The 20,812-nt window shown below is 37.7% G+C and overlaps 1 protein-coding gene across 6 annotated transcripts in view; it reads right to left on the bottom strand.

The window, feature by feature from the left end:
* Window positions 1-20,812, bottom strand: part of PMP22 (peripheral myelin protein 22) — a 332,912-nt gene that overhangs the window by 155,480 nt on the left and 156,620 nt on the right. For all 6 annotated transcript variants that reach the window (XM_049861564.1, XM_049861563.1, XM_049861565.1 and 3 more), the window contains exon 5: window positions 4,242-4,327. In XM_049861564.1, the coding sequence (XP_049717521.1) occupies window positions 4,242-4,327 (86 nt within the window). The remainder of the gene's footprint in view (window positions 1-4,241; window positions 4,328-20,812) is intronic.

The raw sequence follows: 20,812 nt of genomic DNA, 5'->3' as shown, positions 1-20,812 counted from the left end.
TTGGAGCTTTGAGTTCACCCAGAGGTGCCTCAGAAGAAAGCGCTGGTTATCTACTTGTGACAAATTAGCCATTAAAAACCCTATGTCTCCTGTGACATACGTGGGGTCTCCATGAGATGGAATCAACTCAACAGCAGCTGGTAATAAACACAAATGTAACGTCTGTAGCAAATATGTTTATACACTTAGGAGAAGCATGAAAATTCACTGAAATCCCAGAAAGAGTGAGAAGAGATTTCAGTAACAGGGACACTGCCCTCAACATGGAGGGAATCCTGCCAGAGCCCTCCCGGTGGGATGTCTTGGACAGAAGGGCACATCCCCCCAGACTTGGATTTCCAAAGCAGATGTAGTGCGAGACTAGCAGTGGGAAGATGCAATCCTCTGCCCTCGGCAGCCTTCTTCAGCCTGAAGCCCATTCACTAGCCCAAAAGGACCACAGGCTCTACACTGGCAAAAATAAATTTACAATATATGTTCTTCCTTCCTCGGTCCCAGAAAATCTCATAGATTTATGCAAATTCTTATAGATGTATGCAAAAAGCCCCATAATGGGTAGACAGAGACCTAACCTTATAAGGACGAATGGCTTAAAAGGAGACTGATATGAGGCATCAGAGCAAGCCCCTTCATTGAAAGCAAACTCAGCACAACTAACAGGAGAAAACTTTTAAAAAGAACTTCAGATTTTCGAAGACATTTAAGAAGATATTACTTCATAAAAGAACAAGCATGCTGTAAAATAGAACAGGTACCCATTCTAGCCCTTCATCATATAAAATATTGTATGTGTGTATACAAACATATACATGTGTATGTGTGTGTATAAATACACACATATATCAGGAGATTTCTATCTTTTCTATAGTCTGGAATAATTCAAATAAATATAAGCATTGTGTATTCTTTTATATTGAACTCAGCTATAAAATCATTTGAATTTGGTTCCTTTTTTATAGTATCTCCATAATTATTTTTTCGGTCTATTCTACAATAAGAGTCTGTTCTAGTTTTCTAAGTCTTCTTGGGTCCATTTCAGGGGTTTGTGTTTTAATAGAAGACCTTCTGTGTCCTCTAGCTTTTAAAATGTATCAGCATATTGCTGTACACAGTACACACTAATATTTCTTTTAATCTCTTCCATATTTGTATCTCCTTTATTATTACTAATATTGTTAATATTGTTTTCTTTCTCTTGATTTAAACAGTATCAGCTGGGAATCTGTTTTATTAATCTTTTCAAGTAGTAACATTTGTTTTTCTTTCCAACTCTTTCTTTGTTTTCTAATGAATCAATACATGTTTTTATCTTTACTGATACCTACCTTTTACCTTCATTTGGTTTATTTTGTTTTTCTTTTTAATTTCTGTTTATATACTTTGTTCATTTGCTTTCAGGCTTTTTTTCAAAAGTAAAATAATATCATGTGTAACTGTACATTCTTCTATAACTTTTAGCTATGTCTCAAAAGTTACAGCAATGAAATATTTTCTTATTATGTTTGAGAATATTTGTTTTTTCAGTTATGATTTCCCCTTTGGTTAAAGGGTTATTTGTGAACATGTTTCTTAATTTATACAAAAATAATTTTTGGCCAGTTTTCCATTGTTGACTCCTAATTTTATTTGATTGTGATGAGAGAGTATGTTCTGTAAAATTTCCATTTTGGGGAAATTGTTCAAGTTTTCTTTTGATCCAGTACATGATCACACTTTCACAAGTTTATAAAAGAAGATTCACGTTTTCCCCTCATAAGAGTCCTGGGGCCAATTCTCAAGATCATTCAGAGATAGTCCCATACATACTGAGTTCCTGCTTATAAATTTTGTACCAGCTGAGAATTGCTGGTAGAACCAAAGAGGAAAAACATCTGTTCTTTGGGGATATGTGGATTCTCAGAAATGTGTTCTCCCTTTTCTCCCTAGCATGGTCAGGTCAGCATGGTAAGAAGTTGCATCACTTTACTCCTTGTTCAGTTAGGGATCCTCCTCTTTCTACCCCACTGGGATTAAGGCGATAGATTGCATTGTCCTCATTCTTGTGAGTCTTGTTTCCCCATGTAAGGCTCACTCACAGGGAAAAAGGATCTGCGATTAGATCCACCACTGGAGCTAGACAATGCATCTTTAATCAAATTAACAGATGTAGCAACACATATTTACAACTTATAGAGCAAAGAGTTAATATTCCCAAAAATCAAAAAGTAAAAGACAAAAAAGTCAACAAATAAGTGGACAAAAGCTGTAACAAGAAAGTCACAGGAGAAGAAATATAAACAGCCATATTAAAGGATTCTCCACCTCACGAGTAGTCAAGGAAGCAAAAATAAAGCAACAACCTGATACCATTTTTCCCCTCAAAATTGGCAAAAATTAAATAAGCAGTGGTATCCAGTGCTGCTGTACCTAGGGTTGCTATAAGTAGGAACTGACTCGAAGGCATCTATCAACAAATTCAGTGCTGGAGAGAATTATAATAAATGGACACATTTATACATTGATGGTATAATTGTATGTTATTACAATATCTTACAGTATTCTGGCAATACCCCCTGGAAGTTCAAATACATAGACTGTTTGACTCCACAATTTTACTTTGGGAGATCTTTTCTGTAGAAATAAAACCACCAGTAAGCTTGGAGGAACAATGTCATCAATCAATTACAGCATTATTTTCTCCAGACCTCTTGGAAACAACCTCTGTGTCATTAATTGGGGTAATGCTTAAATAAAGCTTAATTCAGTTGTTTCAGGGAATATTATTCAAGTATTAAAAAGAGGAAGTTAGATCTGTATCTATAGGCCCACATGGTTTTCCAAGAATCCACCACTGTCCATTGCTATCAAATTGATTTCAACTCATGGTGACCCCATGTGTGTCAGGAGTAGAACTGTGCTCCATAGAGTTTCTAATGGCTGGTTTTACAGAAGCAGGTTACCAGGCCTTTCTCTTGAGGCCCCTCTGGGTGAACTCAAAATTCCAGCCCTCTAGTTAGCAGCCGAGTACATTAACTATTTGCATCATGCAGGGACTTCATAGTATATATACATATGTAATAATCAATTTGAAAATTTCCTTAAAAAACTGATTCTGACAAAATATAAGCTACACAATTTCACTGTTATTAGTGATGGGAAACCTGAAATTTATATGAAATTTATATGAAAGTATCTAAAAATGCTGTTCAATATTACCTTTTAAATGTACTGGGTCAGATAGAATAGTGGTTGGGTTTTAACAAACTCTGAATAAAAAGATTATATATAGCCCTGATATGTAAATTGTTGAGAAGCAGAGAGGAAAAATACCATTTGGGAATCTGCTAGTTTGCAAAAGGTACAAAAACCTGAAAAAATAAGCCCAAAATAACAGAACTAGATAAGCTCCCTAGAGGCTAATAAGTCAAAATTATAAAAGGCTTATTTATAGATACAAAATTTGGTTAAGTGGAAAAGACATAAAATGGCAAGATGCATCAACCTACCTAATTTTGTGTAGGAAGGTAATTCTGTAGATAATTCAATTATTAAATAACTTTATAAGTTTAATTCATTACCAAGTAAAATTCAAGTTTTGTTGTTGTTGCTGTTTCTTTTCTTTCTTTTTTGATGTGGGGATTTCATTGAAATTCTGAAGTTCACCAGAAAAACAAATATGTAGGATAAATAGATAACAAATTTTTCAAAAAGAATAATAATGAAGGGAACTTACTCTTCCAGAATGTAAAAAGTACTTAAAATATTTAAAACCAATGTGGTGCCAGGGCAGGAATAGACAGGCAGGAAAAAAAAATAAAAAACAGGAGATGGGGCCAAGATGGCAGGGTAGTCAGATCCTTCCTGTGCTCCCTCTTACAACAAAGACCCCCCCCCAAAAAAGTGAATCGGTTGTATATGACAATGTAGAAGTCCTGAACGTCAAAGACAAAGTTGAGGAATTGGACTGAGCGCCTGGGGGAGAAAGAGACGATGGTTCACTAGCAGTGAGGAGTTGCCAGACCTGACTCTGTGGGAACCAGCACCCTGCAGGCTGGTCCAGCTGATGTGTGCAATAAGGCAAGTAGTGGTGTTTGAGAAGCATTTTCCACATCAGGAGAGACCGAGCAGCAGAGGGTCTGCTCAATCATTCAGAACCACCAAGAAGAAGCGCCCAATTGGCAAAAGGTAAGTACATGTGTCTAACCTACCGCGCAGATCAAAAAACACCCCCTTTGGGAAGAACCTCTGTCGCTTTTACCCACCTCCTCCCAGCTCTGCACAAGGTCCTGGCTGGCTTCAGTGACTGCAGTATCCTCTGGTCTGGAAGTTGGGACTCTGAGCCATTCTCCTGCATTTGGAAAGGGAACAAATTAACGAACAGGAAAAAATAATCTTACAGCTCCCCTAAGCCAGGAACTCAGGGGGAGGGGAGACAATCTCCTTTGCCTAAGCACAGCCATAAAGGGCCCAGGGATTTTACACACCTTTCACCCCTGCATAGACCTGCATGGACCCATTTCAAAAGCATATGCCCTCATCAGCAGAGTACAACAGGGTATATACTTGAAGCCTAATTTCAACTGTATCAGCTATATGGTGGAGTAGCAAGTTCATGACATTTGACACCACTCTGCCCATTAAGTGGGGTCCTCACCTACGCACATCAGGGGCCTGAGGACTGGTGGCTCCACCCATGCCACCTAGCCACCCATGACAGGGGTACAAGAATAAGTGTTGCCTCTCAGCCTTACAGCCAACCACGTTGGGTACCCACAGTCCATCTGCGAAAGTCACCAGCCAATGCACTGTAGGGAACAGGGACAGGCTTTCCTCCCAGACACTCAGGGGCAGCTGTCAGCCACTTGCCTTGCTCAGCACATGACCCCCTACTACAGCCAGATACCTGTACCTACTTCAATCACCCCTGCCCATCTAGGACTGTAGGCTAGGGCCAGCACCACACGCTTGTGACTGACTACCTGGACACTTGAGCTGAATCCATAAGAGAAAAGTAAAAGGACTCCTGGGATCACATACTTAGTAACAGCTTTAACCACCTGGTGACAGGAAATGAGAGTTTCAAAGGCACCAATAATCAAACTAGCTCACATAAGCACCCTATTTGGGCATATCAAAACAAAACAAAACTAGAAATTAGGACACATTAAGCAAACATAAATAAATATAATAACTTATTGATGGCTTGGAGAAAACAGTCAATATCAAATCACATAAAGAGGCAGACCTGATAGCTTCAGCAAGTGCTGTAACTAAAGAAACAAGAAATCTTCCAGAGGAAGAGAAATTCTTGGAATTACAGGAGGTAGAATTCAAAAGATTAATATACAGAACTCTTCAAGAGATCAGGAAGGGGATCAGGCAAAAAGGAAAACACAGAAAAAGCAACAGAGGAACTTAAGAAGGTTATACAAGAGAATAATGACAAATTTAACAGGCTACAAGAATCCATAGAGACAGCAAACAGAAATCCAGAAGATTAACAATAAAATTTCAGAATTAGACAATTCAATAGAAAGTCAAAGGAGCAGAATAGAGGCAATGGAAGTCAGAACTAGTGAGATTGAATATAAAGCACTTGACACCAACTTATATAAGGAAAAATCAAATAAAAGAATTAAAAAAAAAAAAAAAGAAACCCTAAGAATTATGTGAGACTTTTCTATCAAGAGTAACAAACTATGAGTGATTGGAGTACCAGATCATGGAGGGATAACAGAAAATACAGAGAGAATTGTTGAAGATTTGTTGGCAGAAAACTTCCTTGATATCATAAAAGATGAGAAGATATCTATACAAGAAGCTCACCAATCCCCACATAAGTTGGATCTCAAAAGAAATTCACCAAGACATACTATAATCAAGCTTGCCAAAACCAAAGGTAAACAGAGAATTTTAAGAGCAGCTAGGGATAAACAAAAAGTCATCTACAAAGGCGAGTCAGTGAGACTAAGCTCAGACTCCTCAGCAAAAACCATGCAGACAACAAGGCAATGGGATGACATATACAAAGCCTTGAAGGAAAAAAATTGCCAGCCAAGAATTATATATACAGCAAAACTACCATATGATGGCATAACTAGGGCATTTCCAGATAAACAGAAGTTTAGGGAATTTGTAAAAACCAAACCAAAATTACAAGAAATACTAAAGGAAGTCCTCCAGTTAGAAAATCAATAAAATCAGATAACAACCCAAGGATAGAACACAGGACAGAACAACCAGATATCAACCCAGGGAGGGAAGTCACAAATAAATCCTAGCTAAAACACTGAAAATAGGGAAACATATCAATATGTAAAAGATGACAACATTAAAACAAAAGAGAGGGACTAAATAATGTAGTCACAGATCTTTCATACGGAAAGGAAGTCAAGGTGATACAAAGAAATAAAAGACTGGTTTAAACTTAGAAAAATATAGGTAAATATTAAGGTAACTACAAAGGAAACTAGCAAACCTACACACCAAAAGAAGAAAGACATAGACTCAGCAAATATAAAATCAACAACAATGAAAAAGATGAAAAGAAAATACATAAAGAAAAATGACTCAGCACAGAAAATTAAGTGGAACAAAGAAACTGTCAACAACACACCCACAAAAAAATGCATCAAGATAACACTATTAAACTCATACCTATCAATAATTACACTGAACGCAAATGGACTAAACGCACCGTTAAAAAGACAGAGAGTGGCAGAAAGAAAAAAAATAAAAGCATATCTGTCTACATGCTGCCTACAAAGACACACATTAGACTTAAAGACACAACCAAACTAAAATTCAAAGGATTGTTCTTAGGTGCCATCCAGTCAGTTCCAACTCATAGCGATCCTATGTAGAGCAGAAGGAAATACTGCCCAGTTCTATGCCTAGCCCACAATCATTGTTATGTTTGAGACCACTGTTGGAGACAGTATGTCAATCCATCTCATTGAGGGTCTTCCTCTAGTCTGCTGACCCTGTACTTTACCAAGCATGATGTCCTTCTCCTGGGACTGATCCCTCCTGATAATGTCCAAAGTATGTAAGATGCAGTCTCACCATCCTTGCTTCTAGGGAGCATTCTGGTTGTACTCTCCCAAGACAGATTTGTTTGTACTTTTGGAAGTATATTCAATATGGTATATTGAATGGTATTTTCAATATTCTTTGCAAACACGGCAATTCAAAAGTGTCAATTCTTCTTCAGTTTTCCTTATTCATTGTCCAGATTTCACAAGCATAAGATGAGATTGAAAATACCACAGCTTGGGTCAGTGTACCTTAGTCTTCAAGGTGACATCTTTGCACTTAAACACTTTAAAGAAGTCCTTTTCACATAGAGGGAAATTCAAAGAAGGAAAAAATATATATCAAACAAACAACAATCAAAAAAGAGCAGTAGTGGCAAAATTAATCTCTGAGAAAATAGACTTTAAAGTAAAACCCATCACAAAGGATAAGGAAGGACACTATATAACGATTAAAGGGTCAATACACCAGGAGGACATAATCATAATAAATATTTACACACCCAAAGACAGGGCTCCAAAATACATATAACAAACTCTAACAGCATTGAAAAGAGAAATAGACAGCTCTACAGAAATAGTAGAAGACTTCAACACACCACTTTCGATGAAAGACAGAACAGCCAGAAAAGAGCTCAAAAAAGACACATCCAATGCACCTGAAACGTAACCCAGAATAGGCCACAACGTATTAGGCCATAAAGCAAGCCTTAACAAAATCCAAAGTACTGAAATACTACAAAACATCTTTTCTGACCATACAGCCATAAAAGTAGAAATCAATAACACAAAAAGCAGGGAAAACAAAATCAGACAAATGGAAACTGAACGACACCTTGCTCAAAAAATACTGGGTAAAAGAAGAAATTAAGGATGGAATTATGAAATTCACAGAATCAAATGAGAATGAAAACATGTAGAATGAGAATCTTTGGGACACAGCAAAAGCAGTGCTCAGAGGTCAATTTATAGCAATAAATGTACATATCCAAAAAGAAGAAAAGGCCAAAATCAAAACCCTTCAACTCGAACGAATAGAAAGAGAGCAGAAAAAGAAGCCCTTGGACACCAGAGGAAAGCAAATAATAAAAATTAGAGCAGAATTAAATCAAATAAAGAATAGAAAAACAACTAAAAGAGTTAACAAGACCAAAAGCTGGTTTCTTGAAAATATCAACAACATCCATAAACCACTGGACAAACTGCCAAAAGAAAAACGGGACCGTAAGCAAGTAACCCAAATAACAAATGAGATAGATAATATCACAACAAAGCCAACTGAAATTAAAAGAATCATAACAGAATACTATAAAAAATCATACTCTAACAAATTCGAAAAACCTAGAAAAAATGGACAAATTTCTAGAAACGAACTAACTACCTAAACTAACACAAACACACGTAGAACAACTAAATAAACTTATAACAAAAGAAGAGATTGAAAAGGCAATTAAAAAACTCTCAGTGACAACAACAAAAAAGCCTTGGCCCTGACGGTTTCACTGGAGAATTTTACCAAACTTTCAGAGAACAGTTAACAGGTATTTCAGAGCATAGAAAAGGACACAATACTCCCAAACTCATTCTATGAAGCAAGCGTAACCCTAATACCAGATAAAGGCACCACAGAAACAGAATATTACAGACCAATATTTCTCATGAACATAGAGGCAAAAACCTCAATAAAATTTAGCCAGTAGAATTCAACAACATATCAAGAAATAATTCACCATGACCAAGTGGGATTCATACCAGCTATGAAGGGATGGTTCAACATTAGAAAAGCAGTCAATGTAATCCATCACATAAATAAAACAAAAGACAAGAACCACATTATCTTATCAATTGATGAAGAAAAGGCATTTGACCAAGTCCAACACGTATTCAGGATAAAAACTCTTAGCAAAATAGGAATAGAAAGGAAATTTCTCAACATAATAAAGAGTTTTTATACAAAGCTAACAGCCAACATCATCCTAAATGAAGAGAGTCTGAAAACACTTCCTTGAGGTCAGAAGCCAAACAAGGATGCCCTTTATCACCACTCTTATTCAACGTTGTGCTGAAGGTCGTAGCTATAGCAATCAGGCTAGAAAAGGAAATAAAAGGCATCCAAATTGGTAAGGAAGAAGTAAAAGTATTTCTATTTGCAGAAGATATGACCTTATACACATAAAACCCCAAAGAATAGAAGATTTCAGCAAAGTATCAGGATTCAAGGTTGTTGTTGTTGTTGTTAGATGCTGTCGAGTCGGTTCCAACTCATAGCGACCCTATGTACAACAGGATGAAATACTGTATGGGCCTCCATCATCCTTACAATCGTTATGCTTGAGCTCATTGTTGCAGCCACTCTGACAATCCACCTCATTTAGGGTCTTCCTCTCTTCCACTGACCCTATACTTTGCCAAGCATGATGTCCTTCTCCAGAGACTGATCCCTTCTGACAACATATCCAAAGCGTGTTAGACAGAGTCTCGCCATCCTTGCTTCTAAGGAGCATTCTGGTTGTACTTCTTCTAAGACAGATTTGTCCGTTCTTTTGGCAGCCCATGGTATATTCAATATTCTTCCCCAATTCCACAATTCAAAGGCGTCAATTCTTCTTTGGTCTTCCTTGTTCATTGTCCAGCTTTCACATGCATATGATGTGATTGAAAATACCATGGCTTGGGTCAGGTGCACCTTAGACTTCAAGGTGACATCTTCACTTTTCAACACTTTAAAGAGGTCCTTTGCAGCAGATTTACCCAATGTAATGTGTCTTTTGATTTCTTGACTGCTGCTTCCATGGCTGTTGATTGTGGATCCAAGTAAAATGAAATCCTTGACAACCTCAATCTTTACTTCCTTTATCATGATGTTGCTCATTTGTCCAGTTGTGAGGATTTTTGTTTTCTTTATGTTGAGGTGTAATCCATACTAAGGCTGTGGTCTTTGATCTTCATTAGTAAGTGCTTCAAGTCCTTTTCACTTTCAGCAAGCAAGGTTGTGTCATCTGCATAAGGCAGGTTGTTAATGACTCTTCCTCCAAACTTGATGCCCCATTGTTCTACATATAGTCCAGCTTCTTGTATTATTTGCTCAGCATACAGATTAAATAGGTATGGTGAAAGAATACAACCCTGACGCACACCTTTCCTGACTTTAAACCAATCAGTATCCCCTTGTTCTGCCAAATAACTACCTCTTGATCTATGTAAAGGCTCCTCATGAGCACATTTAAGTGTTCTGGAACTCCCATTCTTCACAATGTTATCCATAATTTGTTACGATCCACACAGTTGAATGCCTTTGCATAGTCAATAAAACACAGGTAAACATCCTTCTGGTATTCTCTGCTTTCAGCCAAGATCCATCTGACATCAGCAACGATATCCCTGGTTCCACGTCCTCTTCTGAAACTGGCCTGAATTACTGGCAGTTTTCTGTTTATAAACTGCTGCAACAATTTTTGAGTGATCTTCAGCAAAATTTTGCTTGTGTGTGATATTAATGGTATTGTTCTATAATTTCCACAATCGGTTGGATTACCTTTCTTGGGAATAGGCATAAATATGGATCTCTTTCAGTCAGTTGGCCAGGAAGCTGTCGTCCATATTTCTTGGCATAGACGAGTGAGCACCTCCAGTGCTGCACGTTTCTTGAAACATCTCAGTTGATAGTCCATCAATTCCTGGAGCTTTGTTTTTCACCAATGCCTTCAGAGCATCTTGGACTTCTTCCTTCAGTACCATCAGTTCCTGACCATATGCTACCTCTTGAAATGGTTGAACATTGACTAATTCTTTTTGGTATAATGACTCTGTGTATTATCCCCACATGTCTGTCAGTTTGTCATACTGTGGGGGCTTGCTTGTTGCTATGATGCTGGAAGCTATGCCACCGCTATTCAGATACCAGCAGGGTCACCCATGGAGGACAGGTTTCAGCTGAGCTTCCAGACTAAGACAAACTAGGAAGAAGGACCCAGCAGTCTAATTCTGAAAAGCATTAGCCAGTGAAACCCTTATGAATAGCAGTGAAACACTGTCTGATATAGTGCTGGAAGATAAGCCCCCAGGTTGGAAGGGACCCAAAAGATGACCAGGGAAGAGCTGCCTCCTCAAAGTAGAGTCAACCTTAATGATGTGGGTGGGTGCAAGATAAATATACAAAAATCAGTTGAATTCCTCTACACCAACAAAAAGAACTTTGAAGAAGAAACCACCAAATCGATACCATTTACAATAGCCCCAAGAAGATAAAAATACTTAGGAATAAATCTAACCAAAGACGTAAAGGACTCATACAAAGAAAGCTACAAGACACTACTGCAAGAAACCAAAAGTGACCTACATAAGTGGAAAAACATACTTCGCTCATGAATAGGAAGACTCAACATTTTGAAAATGTCAATTCTGCCCAGTGATCCACAGGTGCAGTGCAATCCTGATCCAAATTCCAATGGCATTTTTTAATGAGATGGAGAAAAAAATCACCAACTTCATATGGGAAGGCAAGAGGCCTCAGATAAGTAAAGCATTATTGAAGAAGAACAAAGTCGGAGGCCTCACACTACCTGATTTTAGAACCTATTATACTGCCATGGTAGTAAAAACAGATACATACACCAATGGAACAGAATTGAGAACCCAGACTTAAATTCATCCACCTACAAGCAGGTGATATTTGACAAAGGCCCAAAGCTGTTAAATGGAGAAAAGACAGTCTCTTTAACAAATGGTGCTTTCATAGCTGGATAAAAAAAATATCCACCTGCAAAAAAAAGAAACAAGACCTGTACCTCACACCATTAACAAAAACGAACTCAAAATGGATCAAAGACCTAAATATAAAATCTAAAACGATAAAGATTATGGAAGAGAGAGGCGGGGCCAAGATGGCGAAGTAGTCAGATGCTTCCAGTGAACCCTCTTACAACAAAGACCTGAAAAAAACAATAGAAACAGTTATATTTATGACAAGCTAGGAGCCCTGAACATCAAAGGCAAAGTTAGAAAAACGGACTGAGTGACAGGAGGAGGGAGAGATGGTTCAGAAGCTGAGAGGTGTTGCCAGACCTGAATCACCAGAAACCCTCAGGCACTATTCCAGGGAGTGACTGCAGCAGGCTGCTGGTAGCATTTGGATGCAGTTTCCTCAGGGAGAAACAGCCAGCCACACCGCCTACTTACACCTCTGGAACCAGAGAAGAACAGCACTATCAGCAAAAGCAAAGTACTTGCATTTATTTTACCCTGCCCCCAGCCCCCAAGCCTGCTTCAGTGGACCCCTGCACACTCTGAGCCATTCTCCTGGCCTTGGAGAAGGAATAAATTCACAACTGGGGGAAAAGATAATCTGCCAGCTCCACTAACCTGGGGAGCTCAGGACAGAACTGGCCCCTGTCCAGGCATAAACAGTCCAAGAACTTTGAATACCATTCCCTCCTGCATGGACCTGTGTGGGCCTATTTCAGGAAAGTAGGCCCTTGTTGGCAGACGGCAACTGTTTCAGCTGTGCAGTGGAGAGGTGGGTGTTTGAAGTTTGACATTGCTTTGCCTATTAAACAGGGTCCTCACCTACACACATCAGGGGCCTAAGGACTGGTGGCTCCACTCAGGTCACCCAGCCACCAGGGACAGGAGTCCATGGGTAACTGGTACCTCAAAGTCCTTACAATCAAAACCAATGGGTGCCCATGGTCTGTCTGCAGAACCCACTCACCTGTGCGCTCTAGGGAGCAGGGACACACTTTCCTCACAGACACTTGGGGGATGGTTGTCAGCCCCCTGCCTTGTTCAGAGCATGACCCCCTGCTGCAACCAGATACTGGTACTTACAGCAATCACCCCTGCCCATCTAAGACTGTAGGAGAGAGCCTGTGCCACACACTTGATGACCAAATCCCTGGACACCTAAGCTGAATCCATATAAGAAAAGTGAATGTACTCCTAGGCTCATATACCTGATAACAGCTCTAGCCATCTGGTGACAGGACATTAGAGCTTCAAAAGTGAAAATAATCAAGCTAGCTTACTCAAGCAACCCATTTGGACCTATCAAAACAAAACAAAGCAAGAAGCTAGGATACAATAAGTGAACATAAAATAAAGTAATACAATAACTAATGGACGGCTCAGAGAAAACAGTCAATACCAAATCACATAAAGAAGCACAGCATGACTCCTTCAACAAGCTCTCAAAACAAATAATCAAGGGATCTTCTGGATGAAGGTGCCTTCCTGAAATTACCTGGTGCAGAATACAAAAGATTAATATACAGAACTCTTCAAAACCTCAGGAACAAGATCAGGAAGGAGATTAGGCAATATGCAGAACAAGCCAACAAACACACAGATAAAGCAGTTAAATTATAATGGTTCTTCAAGAACATAATGAAAAAATTAATAAGCTGCAAGAATCCGTAGAGCGACAGCAATCAGAAATTCAAAAGATTAATAATAAAATTACCGAATTAGACAACTCAATAGAAAGTCAGAGGAGCAGAATTGAACAAGTGCAATGCAAATTGGTGAGACTGAAGTTAAAGCACTTGGCACCGAAATATTTGAAGAAAAATCAGAAAGAATAGAATTTAAAACAATGAAGAAACTCTAAGAATCACATGGGACACTATCAAGAGAAATAACATACAAGTGATTGGAGTACCAGAACAGGAATGGATAACAGAAAATACAGAGAGAATTGTTGAAGATTTGTTGGCAGAAAACTTCCCTGACATCGTGAAAGATGAGATTTCTATCCAAGATGCCCATCGAATTCCACATAAGGTAGATCTTAAAAGAAAGTCACCAAAACATATTATAATCAAACTTGCCAAGACCGAAGATAAAGAGAGAATTTTAAGAGCAGCTAGAGATAAACGAAAAGTCACCTACAAAGGAGAGTCAATAAGAATAAGCTTGGACTACTCAGCAGAAACCATGAAGGAAAGAAGGCAATGCGATGACTTATATAAAGCACTGAAGGAAAAAAATTGCCAGCCAAGAATCATATATCTAGCAAAACTGTCTCTCAAATATGAAGGCAAAATTAGGACATTTCCAGATAAAAAGAGTTTAGGGAAAATTCACAAAACCACGCCAAAACGACAAGAAATACTAACTGGAGTTCTCTGGTTAGAAAATCAATAATATTAGATATCAACCCAAGACCAGAACACTGGACAGGGCAATCAGATGTCAACCCAGAAAAGGAAATCACAAAAATAAGTCAAGATTAAAAAAAAGTTCAAAACAGGGGAACAGCAATTTCATTATGTAAAGGAAGACAATATTAAAACAATAAAGAGGGTCTAAGAAATGTAGTCATAGATCTACCATATGGAGAGGAAGAAAAGGCGATCTAAAGAAATAAAAGTTAGGTTTAAACATAGAAAAATAGGGGTAAATATTAAGTTAACCACAAAGAAGACTAACAATCCTACTCATCAAAACAAAATACAAGAAAAAATAAAGACTCAGCGGAAACAAAATCAACAACAACAAATAAGAGCAAAAGACAATCTATAAACTACTCAGCACAAAAAATTAAGTGGGAAGAAGAAACTGTCAACAACACACAAAAAAAGATTTTAAAATGATAGCACTAAATTCATACCTACCCATAATTACGCTGAATGTAAATGGACTAAATGCACCAATAAAGAGACAGAGAGTGGCAGAATGGATTAAAAAACATGATCTGTCTATATGCTGCCTACAAGCGACACACCTTAGACTTAGAAACAAAAACTAAAACTCAAAGGATCTAAAAAAATATATCAAGCAAAAAACAATCAAAAAAGAGCAGCAGTGGCAATATTAATTTCTGACAAAATAGACTTTAAAGTTAAAATCCATTATAAAGGATAACGAAGGACACTATATAATGATTAAAGGGACAATATACCAGGAGGATATAACCACATTAAAAATTTATGCACCCAGTGACAGGGCTGCAAGATACATAAAACAAACTCTATCAGCATTGAAAAGTGAGGTAGACAGCTCTACAATAATAGTAGGAGGCTTCAACACACCACTTTTGGTGAAGGACAGGACATCCAGAAAGAAGCTCAATAAAGACAAGGAAGATCTAAATGCCACAATCAACCTCATAGACATATACAGAACACTCCACCCAACAGCAACCAAGTATAATTTCTTTTCTCGTGCACATGGAACATTCTCTAGAAGAGACCACATATTAGGTCATAAATCAAGCCTTAGCAGAATCCAAAACACTGAAATATTACAAAGCATCTTCTCTGACCATAAAGCCATAAAAGTAAAAATCAGTAACAGAAAAAGCAGGGAAAAGAAATCAAACAGCTGGAAACTGAACAATACCCTGCTCATAAAAGACTGGGTTATAGGAGACACTAAGGATGGAATAAAAGAAAATTTAAAAATCCAATGAGAATGAAAACACTTCCTATCAGAACATTTGGGACACAGCAAAAGCAGTGCTCACAGGTCAATTTATATAAAAAAATGCACACATACAAAAAGAAGAAAGGGCCAAAATCAAAGAATTATCCCTACAACTTGAACAAATAGAAAGAGAGCAACAGAAGAAACCCTCAGGCACCAGAAGAACACAAATAATAAAAATTAGAGCAGAGCTAAATGAAATAGAAAACAGAAAAACAATTGAAAGAATTAATAAGAATAAAAGCTGATTCTTTGAGAAAATCGATAAAATTGGCAAAGCATTGGCAAAACTGACAAAAGAAAAACAGGTGAGGAAGCAAATAACTTGAATAAGAAATGAGGTGGGTGATATTACAACAAACACAACTGAAATGAAAAGATCATATCAGATTACTATGAAAAACTGTACTGTAACAAATCTGGAAACCTAGAAGAAATGGATGCATTCCTAGAAACAACTACCCACCTAAACTAACACAAACAGAGGTAGAACAACTAAATAGACCCATACGAAAAGAGATTGAAAAGGTAATCAAAAACTCCCAACCAAAAAAAAAAAAGAGCCTTGGCCCGAACTGCTTCACTGCAGAGTTCTACCAAACTTCCAGAGAAGAGTTAACACCACTACTACTAAAAGTATTTCAGAGCATAGAAAAGGATGGAATACTCCCAAACTCATCCTATGAAACCAGCATATCTCTGATACCAAAACCAGATAAAGACACCACAAAAAAAGAAAATTACAGACCTATATCCCTCATGAACTTAGATGCAAGAATCCTCAACAAAATTCTAACAAATAGAATTCAAGAACATATCCAAAAAATAATTCACCATGACCATGCGGAATTCATACCAAATATGCAGGGATGGTTCAACAGTAGAAAAACAATTAATGTAATCCATCACATAAAAAAAACAAAAGAATCACATGATTTTATCAATTGATGAACAAAAGGCATTTGACAAAGTTCAACACACCTTCATGATAAAAACTCTCAGCAAAATAGGAAGAGAAGGGAAATTCCTCAACATAATAAAGGGAGTTTATACAAAGCCAATAGTCAACATCATCCTAAATGGAGAGGGTCTGAAAACATGCCCCTTGAGATCGGGAACCAGGCAAGGATGCCCTTTATAACCACTCTTATTCACATCGTGCTGGAGGTCGTAGCCAGAGCAATTAGGCTAGATAAAGAAATTAAGGGGATCCGGGTTGGCAAGGAAGATGTAAAAGTATCTGTATTTGCAGATGACATGATTTCATACACAGAAAACTCTAAGGAATCCTCAAGAAAACTACTGAAACTAATAGAAGAGTTCATCAGTGTACGAGGATACAAGATAAACATAGAAAAACCAGTTGGATTCCTCTACACCAACAAAAAGAACATTGAAGAGGAAATCACCAAATCAATACCATTTATAGTAGCCCACAAGAAGATAAAATATTTAGGAACATATCTTACCAGAGATGTAAAAGATTTGTACAAAGAAAACTACAAGACACTACTGCAAGAAACTAAAAGAGACCTACGTAAGTAGAAAGATATACCTTGTTTATGGATAGGAAGACTGAACATTGTAAAAATGTCTATTCTACCAAAAGCCATCTATAGATACAACTCAATTCTGATCCAAATTTCAACAACATTTTTTTAATGAAATGGAGATACAAATCACCAACTTCATATGGAAGGGAAAGAGGCCCTGGATAAGTAAACCATTACCGAAAAACAAGAACAAAGTGGTGGGCCTCACTCTACCTGATTTTAGAACCTATTATACTGCCAGAGTAGTCAAAGCAGCCTCGTACTGGTACAACAACAGATATATAGACCAATGGAACAGAACTGAGAATCCAGACATAAATCCATTCACATATGAGCAGCTGGTACTTGACAAAGATCCAAAGTCAGTTAAACGGGGAAAAGACAGTCTCTTTAACAAATGGTGCTAGCATACCTGGATATCCATCTGCAAAAAAATGAAACAAGACCCATACCTCACACCATGTACAAAAATGAACTCAAAATGGATCAAAGACCTAAATAAATAGAAAATCTAAAAGGATAAAGATCATGGAATTAAAAATAGGGACAACACTAGGAGCATTACATGGGATAAACAGTATATAAAATATTACTAACGATGCAGAAGAGAAACTAGATAACTGGGAGCTCCTAAAAATCAAACACCTACGCTTATCCAAAGACTTCACCAAAAGAGTAAAAAGATTACGTACAGACTGCAAAAAAATTTTTAGCTATGACATTTCTGATCAGCACCTGATCTCTAAAATCCACATGATACTGCAAAAACTCAACCACAAAAGGATAAATAGTCCAATTAAAAAATAGGCAGAGGATATGAAATGCTCACGATCATTAGCCATTAACCATTAGAGAAATGCAAATCAAAACTACAATGAGATTCCATCTCACTCCAACAAAAAAAAAAAAAGTTTTTTTTTTTCCTTTGGCTGCCATTAATTCAAAAAGCACAAAATAATAAATGTTGGAGAGCTTGTGGAGAGACTGGAACACTTATACACTGCTGGTGGGAATGTAAAATGGTACAGCCACTTTGAAAATTGATTTGACACTTCCTTAAAAAGCTAGAAATAGAACTACCATACAATCCAGCAATTCCACTCCTTGGAATATATCCTAGAGAAATAAGACCCTTTACACGAACAGATATATGCACACCCATGTTTATTGCAGCACTACTTACGATAGCAAAAAGATGGAAGCAACCAAGGTGCCCAGCAACAGGTGAATGGATAAATAAATTATTGTACATTCACACAATGGACTACTACACATTAATAAAGAACAACGATGAATCTGTGAAGCATTTCATAACATGGAGGAATCTGGAAGACATTATGCTGAGTAAAATTACTCAGTTGCAAAAGGACAAATATTGTATAAGACCACTATTATACGAACTGGAGAAATTGTTTAAAAAGAGAAGAAAATATTCTTTGATGGTTACGAGGGGGGAGGGTGGGAGGGAGGAAGAGGGGTAATCACTAATTAGATAGTAGATAAGAACTACTTTAGGTGAAGGGAGAGACAACACACAATACAGGAAAGGTTAGCACAACTGGACTAAACCAAAAACAAAGAAGCTTCCTGAATAAACTGAATGCTTTGAAGGCCAGTGCAGCGAGGGCAGGGGTTTGGGGACCATGGTTTCAGGGGACATCTAAGTCAATTGGCATAATAAAATCTATTAAGAAAACATTCTGCATTCCACTTTGGAGAGCGGCATCTGGGGTCTTAAACGCTAGCAAGTGGCCATCTAAGATGCATCAATGAGTCTCAACCCACCTGGACCAAAGAAGAATGAAGAACACCAAAGACACAAGGTAATTACGGGCCCAAGAGACAGAAAGGGCTACATAAACTAGAGACTACATCAGCTTGAGACCAGAAGAACTAGATGGTGCCTGGCTGCAACCCATGACTGCCCTGACAGGGAACACAACAGAGAACCCCTGAGGGAGCAGGAGAGCATTGGGATGCAGACCTCAAATTCTTGTAAAAAGACCAGACTTAATGGTCTGACTGAGACTAGAAGGACTCTGGTGGTCATGGCCCCCAGACCTTCTGTTGGCCCAAGACAGGAACCATTCTTAAAGCCAACTCTTCAGACAGGGTTTGGGCTGGACTATGGGATAGTAAAAGATGCTGGTGAAGAATGAGCTTCTTTGATCAAGTAGACACTTGAGACTATGTCGGCATCTCCTGTCTGGAGGGGAGATGAGAGGGCAGAGGGGGATAGAAGCTGGTGGAATGGACACAAACAGAGAGAGTGGAGGGAAAGAGCGGGCTGTCTCATTAGAAGGAGGGCAATTAACAGTATATAAAACACAGGAGTATGTAGCAAGGTGTATATAAATTTTTGTATGAGGCTGACTTGATTTGTAAACATTCACTTAAGGCACAATAAATTTTTTTAAAATCATAAAAAAAGAAAATTTATGGAATCCTGCATGTGCAAGCTATTTTGTAAACCTTATTCTAGCCATTTTTCCATGACAACGTGTGATTACTGGGGACAAACTAGGATATAAAAATCTACGAAGCCTCTTACTTCTCTCAAACATTTTTAACTCTCTAGGCGGAAATGTGCTCGGCTTCTAACCAAAAGGTCAGTGGTTTGAACCCACCAGCTGTTCTATAGGACAAAGATGTGGCAGTCTGCTTCTCTAAAGATTAAAACCAAACCAAATGCATTGCAGTCGAGTCAATTCCGATGCATAGGGACCCTATACGACAGAGTAGTACCACCCATTAGGATTTCCAAGGAGCGGCTGGCGGATTCAAATCACCAGCGTTTGGTTTAGCAGCTAGCTCTTAACCGCTGCTCCACCATAGCTCCTCTATAAAGACTACAGCCTTGGAGAACCTATGCAGCGGTTCTACTCTGTTCTGTAGGTCACTATGAGTCGGAACAGACTCGACAACAATGGGTTTTACTCGGAAACATTGCCCCAATTTGCAAATCGTATATTAAATAAACTTCAGTCAATTTCTATTATTTGCTAAATACTATTTTTATTTTAACATTTCTAATTTGGAAAATTTTCCATTATTTTCAATGCTTTTAAGGGCTTAAGTGGTATAGAAATTATCCCTTTCTTACAAGGCTGTTGGAACTTAGATCTGTATTATACAAACATTTTGGAATCAACATTATAGATTATTTTCATAATCTAATAAATTGAATACTTTAATAAAAAATATGTTGAAGAGAATATAAATGACAAGATTAAACATACACCTACTCCTCACTTATTGACTATGCTGTTATCTGACATTGCGCATGTACAACAATAGTAAAAAATCTACTATCCGACTATTTGTGCGTTGATAATGTACATCTGGCAACAACAAATGCCAAGGTGTGAGGTGAGAGTAACGCTGGCTGTGATGGTTAAGGTTATGTGTCATTTGGCTGGGCCATGATTCTCAATGGTTTGGCAGTGATGTAATGATGTAAATTGGTGGTTGTGTAATGATGTAGTCATCCTTCATTTTGTGATCTGATATGGTCATCCTCCATTTTTTAATAATGTGGATTTTTGCATATTGGCCTGGTCTTTGGAACCTAACCATGTTGGTAAGTGAGGAGTGGGTATAATGATAAATTAAATGCAAACTGAGTTTTAGAAATCATCTGTATGGAATAATCAGAAATAGGTATAAACACATGAAATTAGCTGGAAAGAAATACAATAAAATGTTAACAGAGGTTAGTTCTGAATGACAGAATTACAAGTGATTTTTAGTTTCTTCTTTGAGCTTTCTTGTATTATCCCACTCTTTCTACCATTAGCATGTAGAATTTTTTTGCATTTAGAAATA

The sequence above is a fragment of the Elephas maximus genome, chromosome 19 (genome assembly GCF_024166365.1).
Source record: "Elephas maximus indicus isolate mEleMax1 chromosome 19, mEleMax1 primary haplotype, whole genome shotgun sequence".
Lineage (NCBI taxonomy): Eukaryota > Metazoa > Chordata > Mammalia > Proboscidea > Elephantidae > Elephas > Elephas maximus.
Note: the sequence above shows the minus strand (reverse complement) of the source record. Positions and strands in the feature narration are given on the sequence as shown.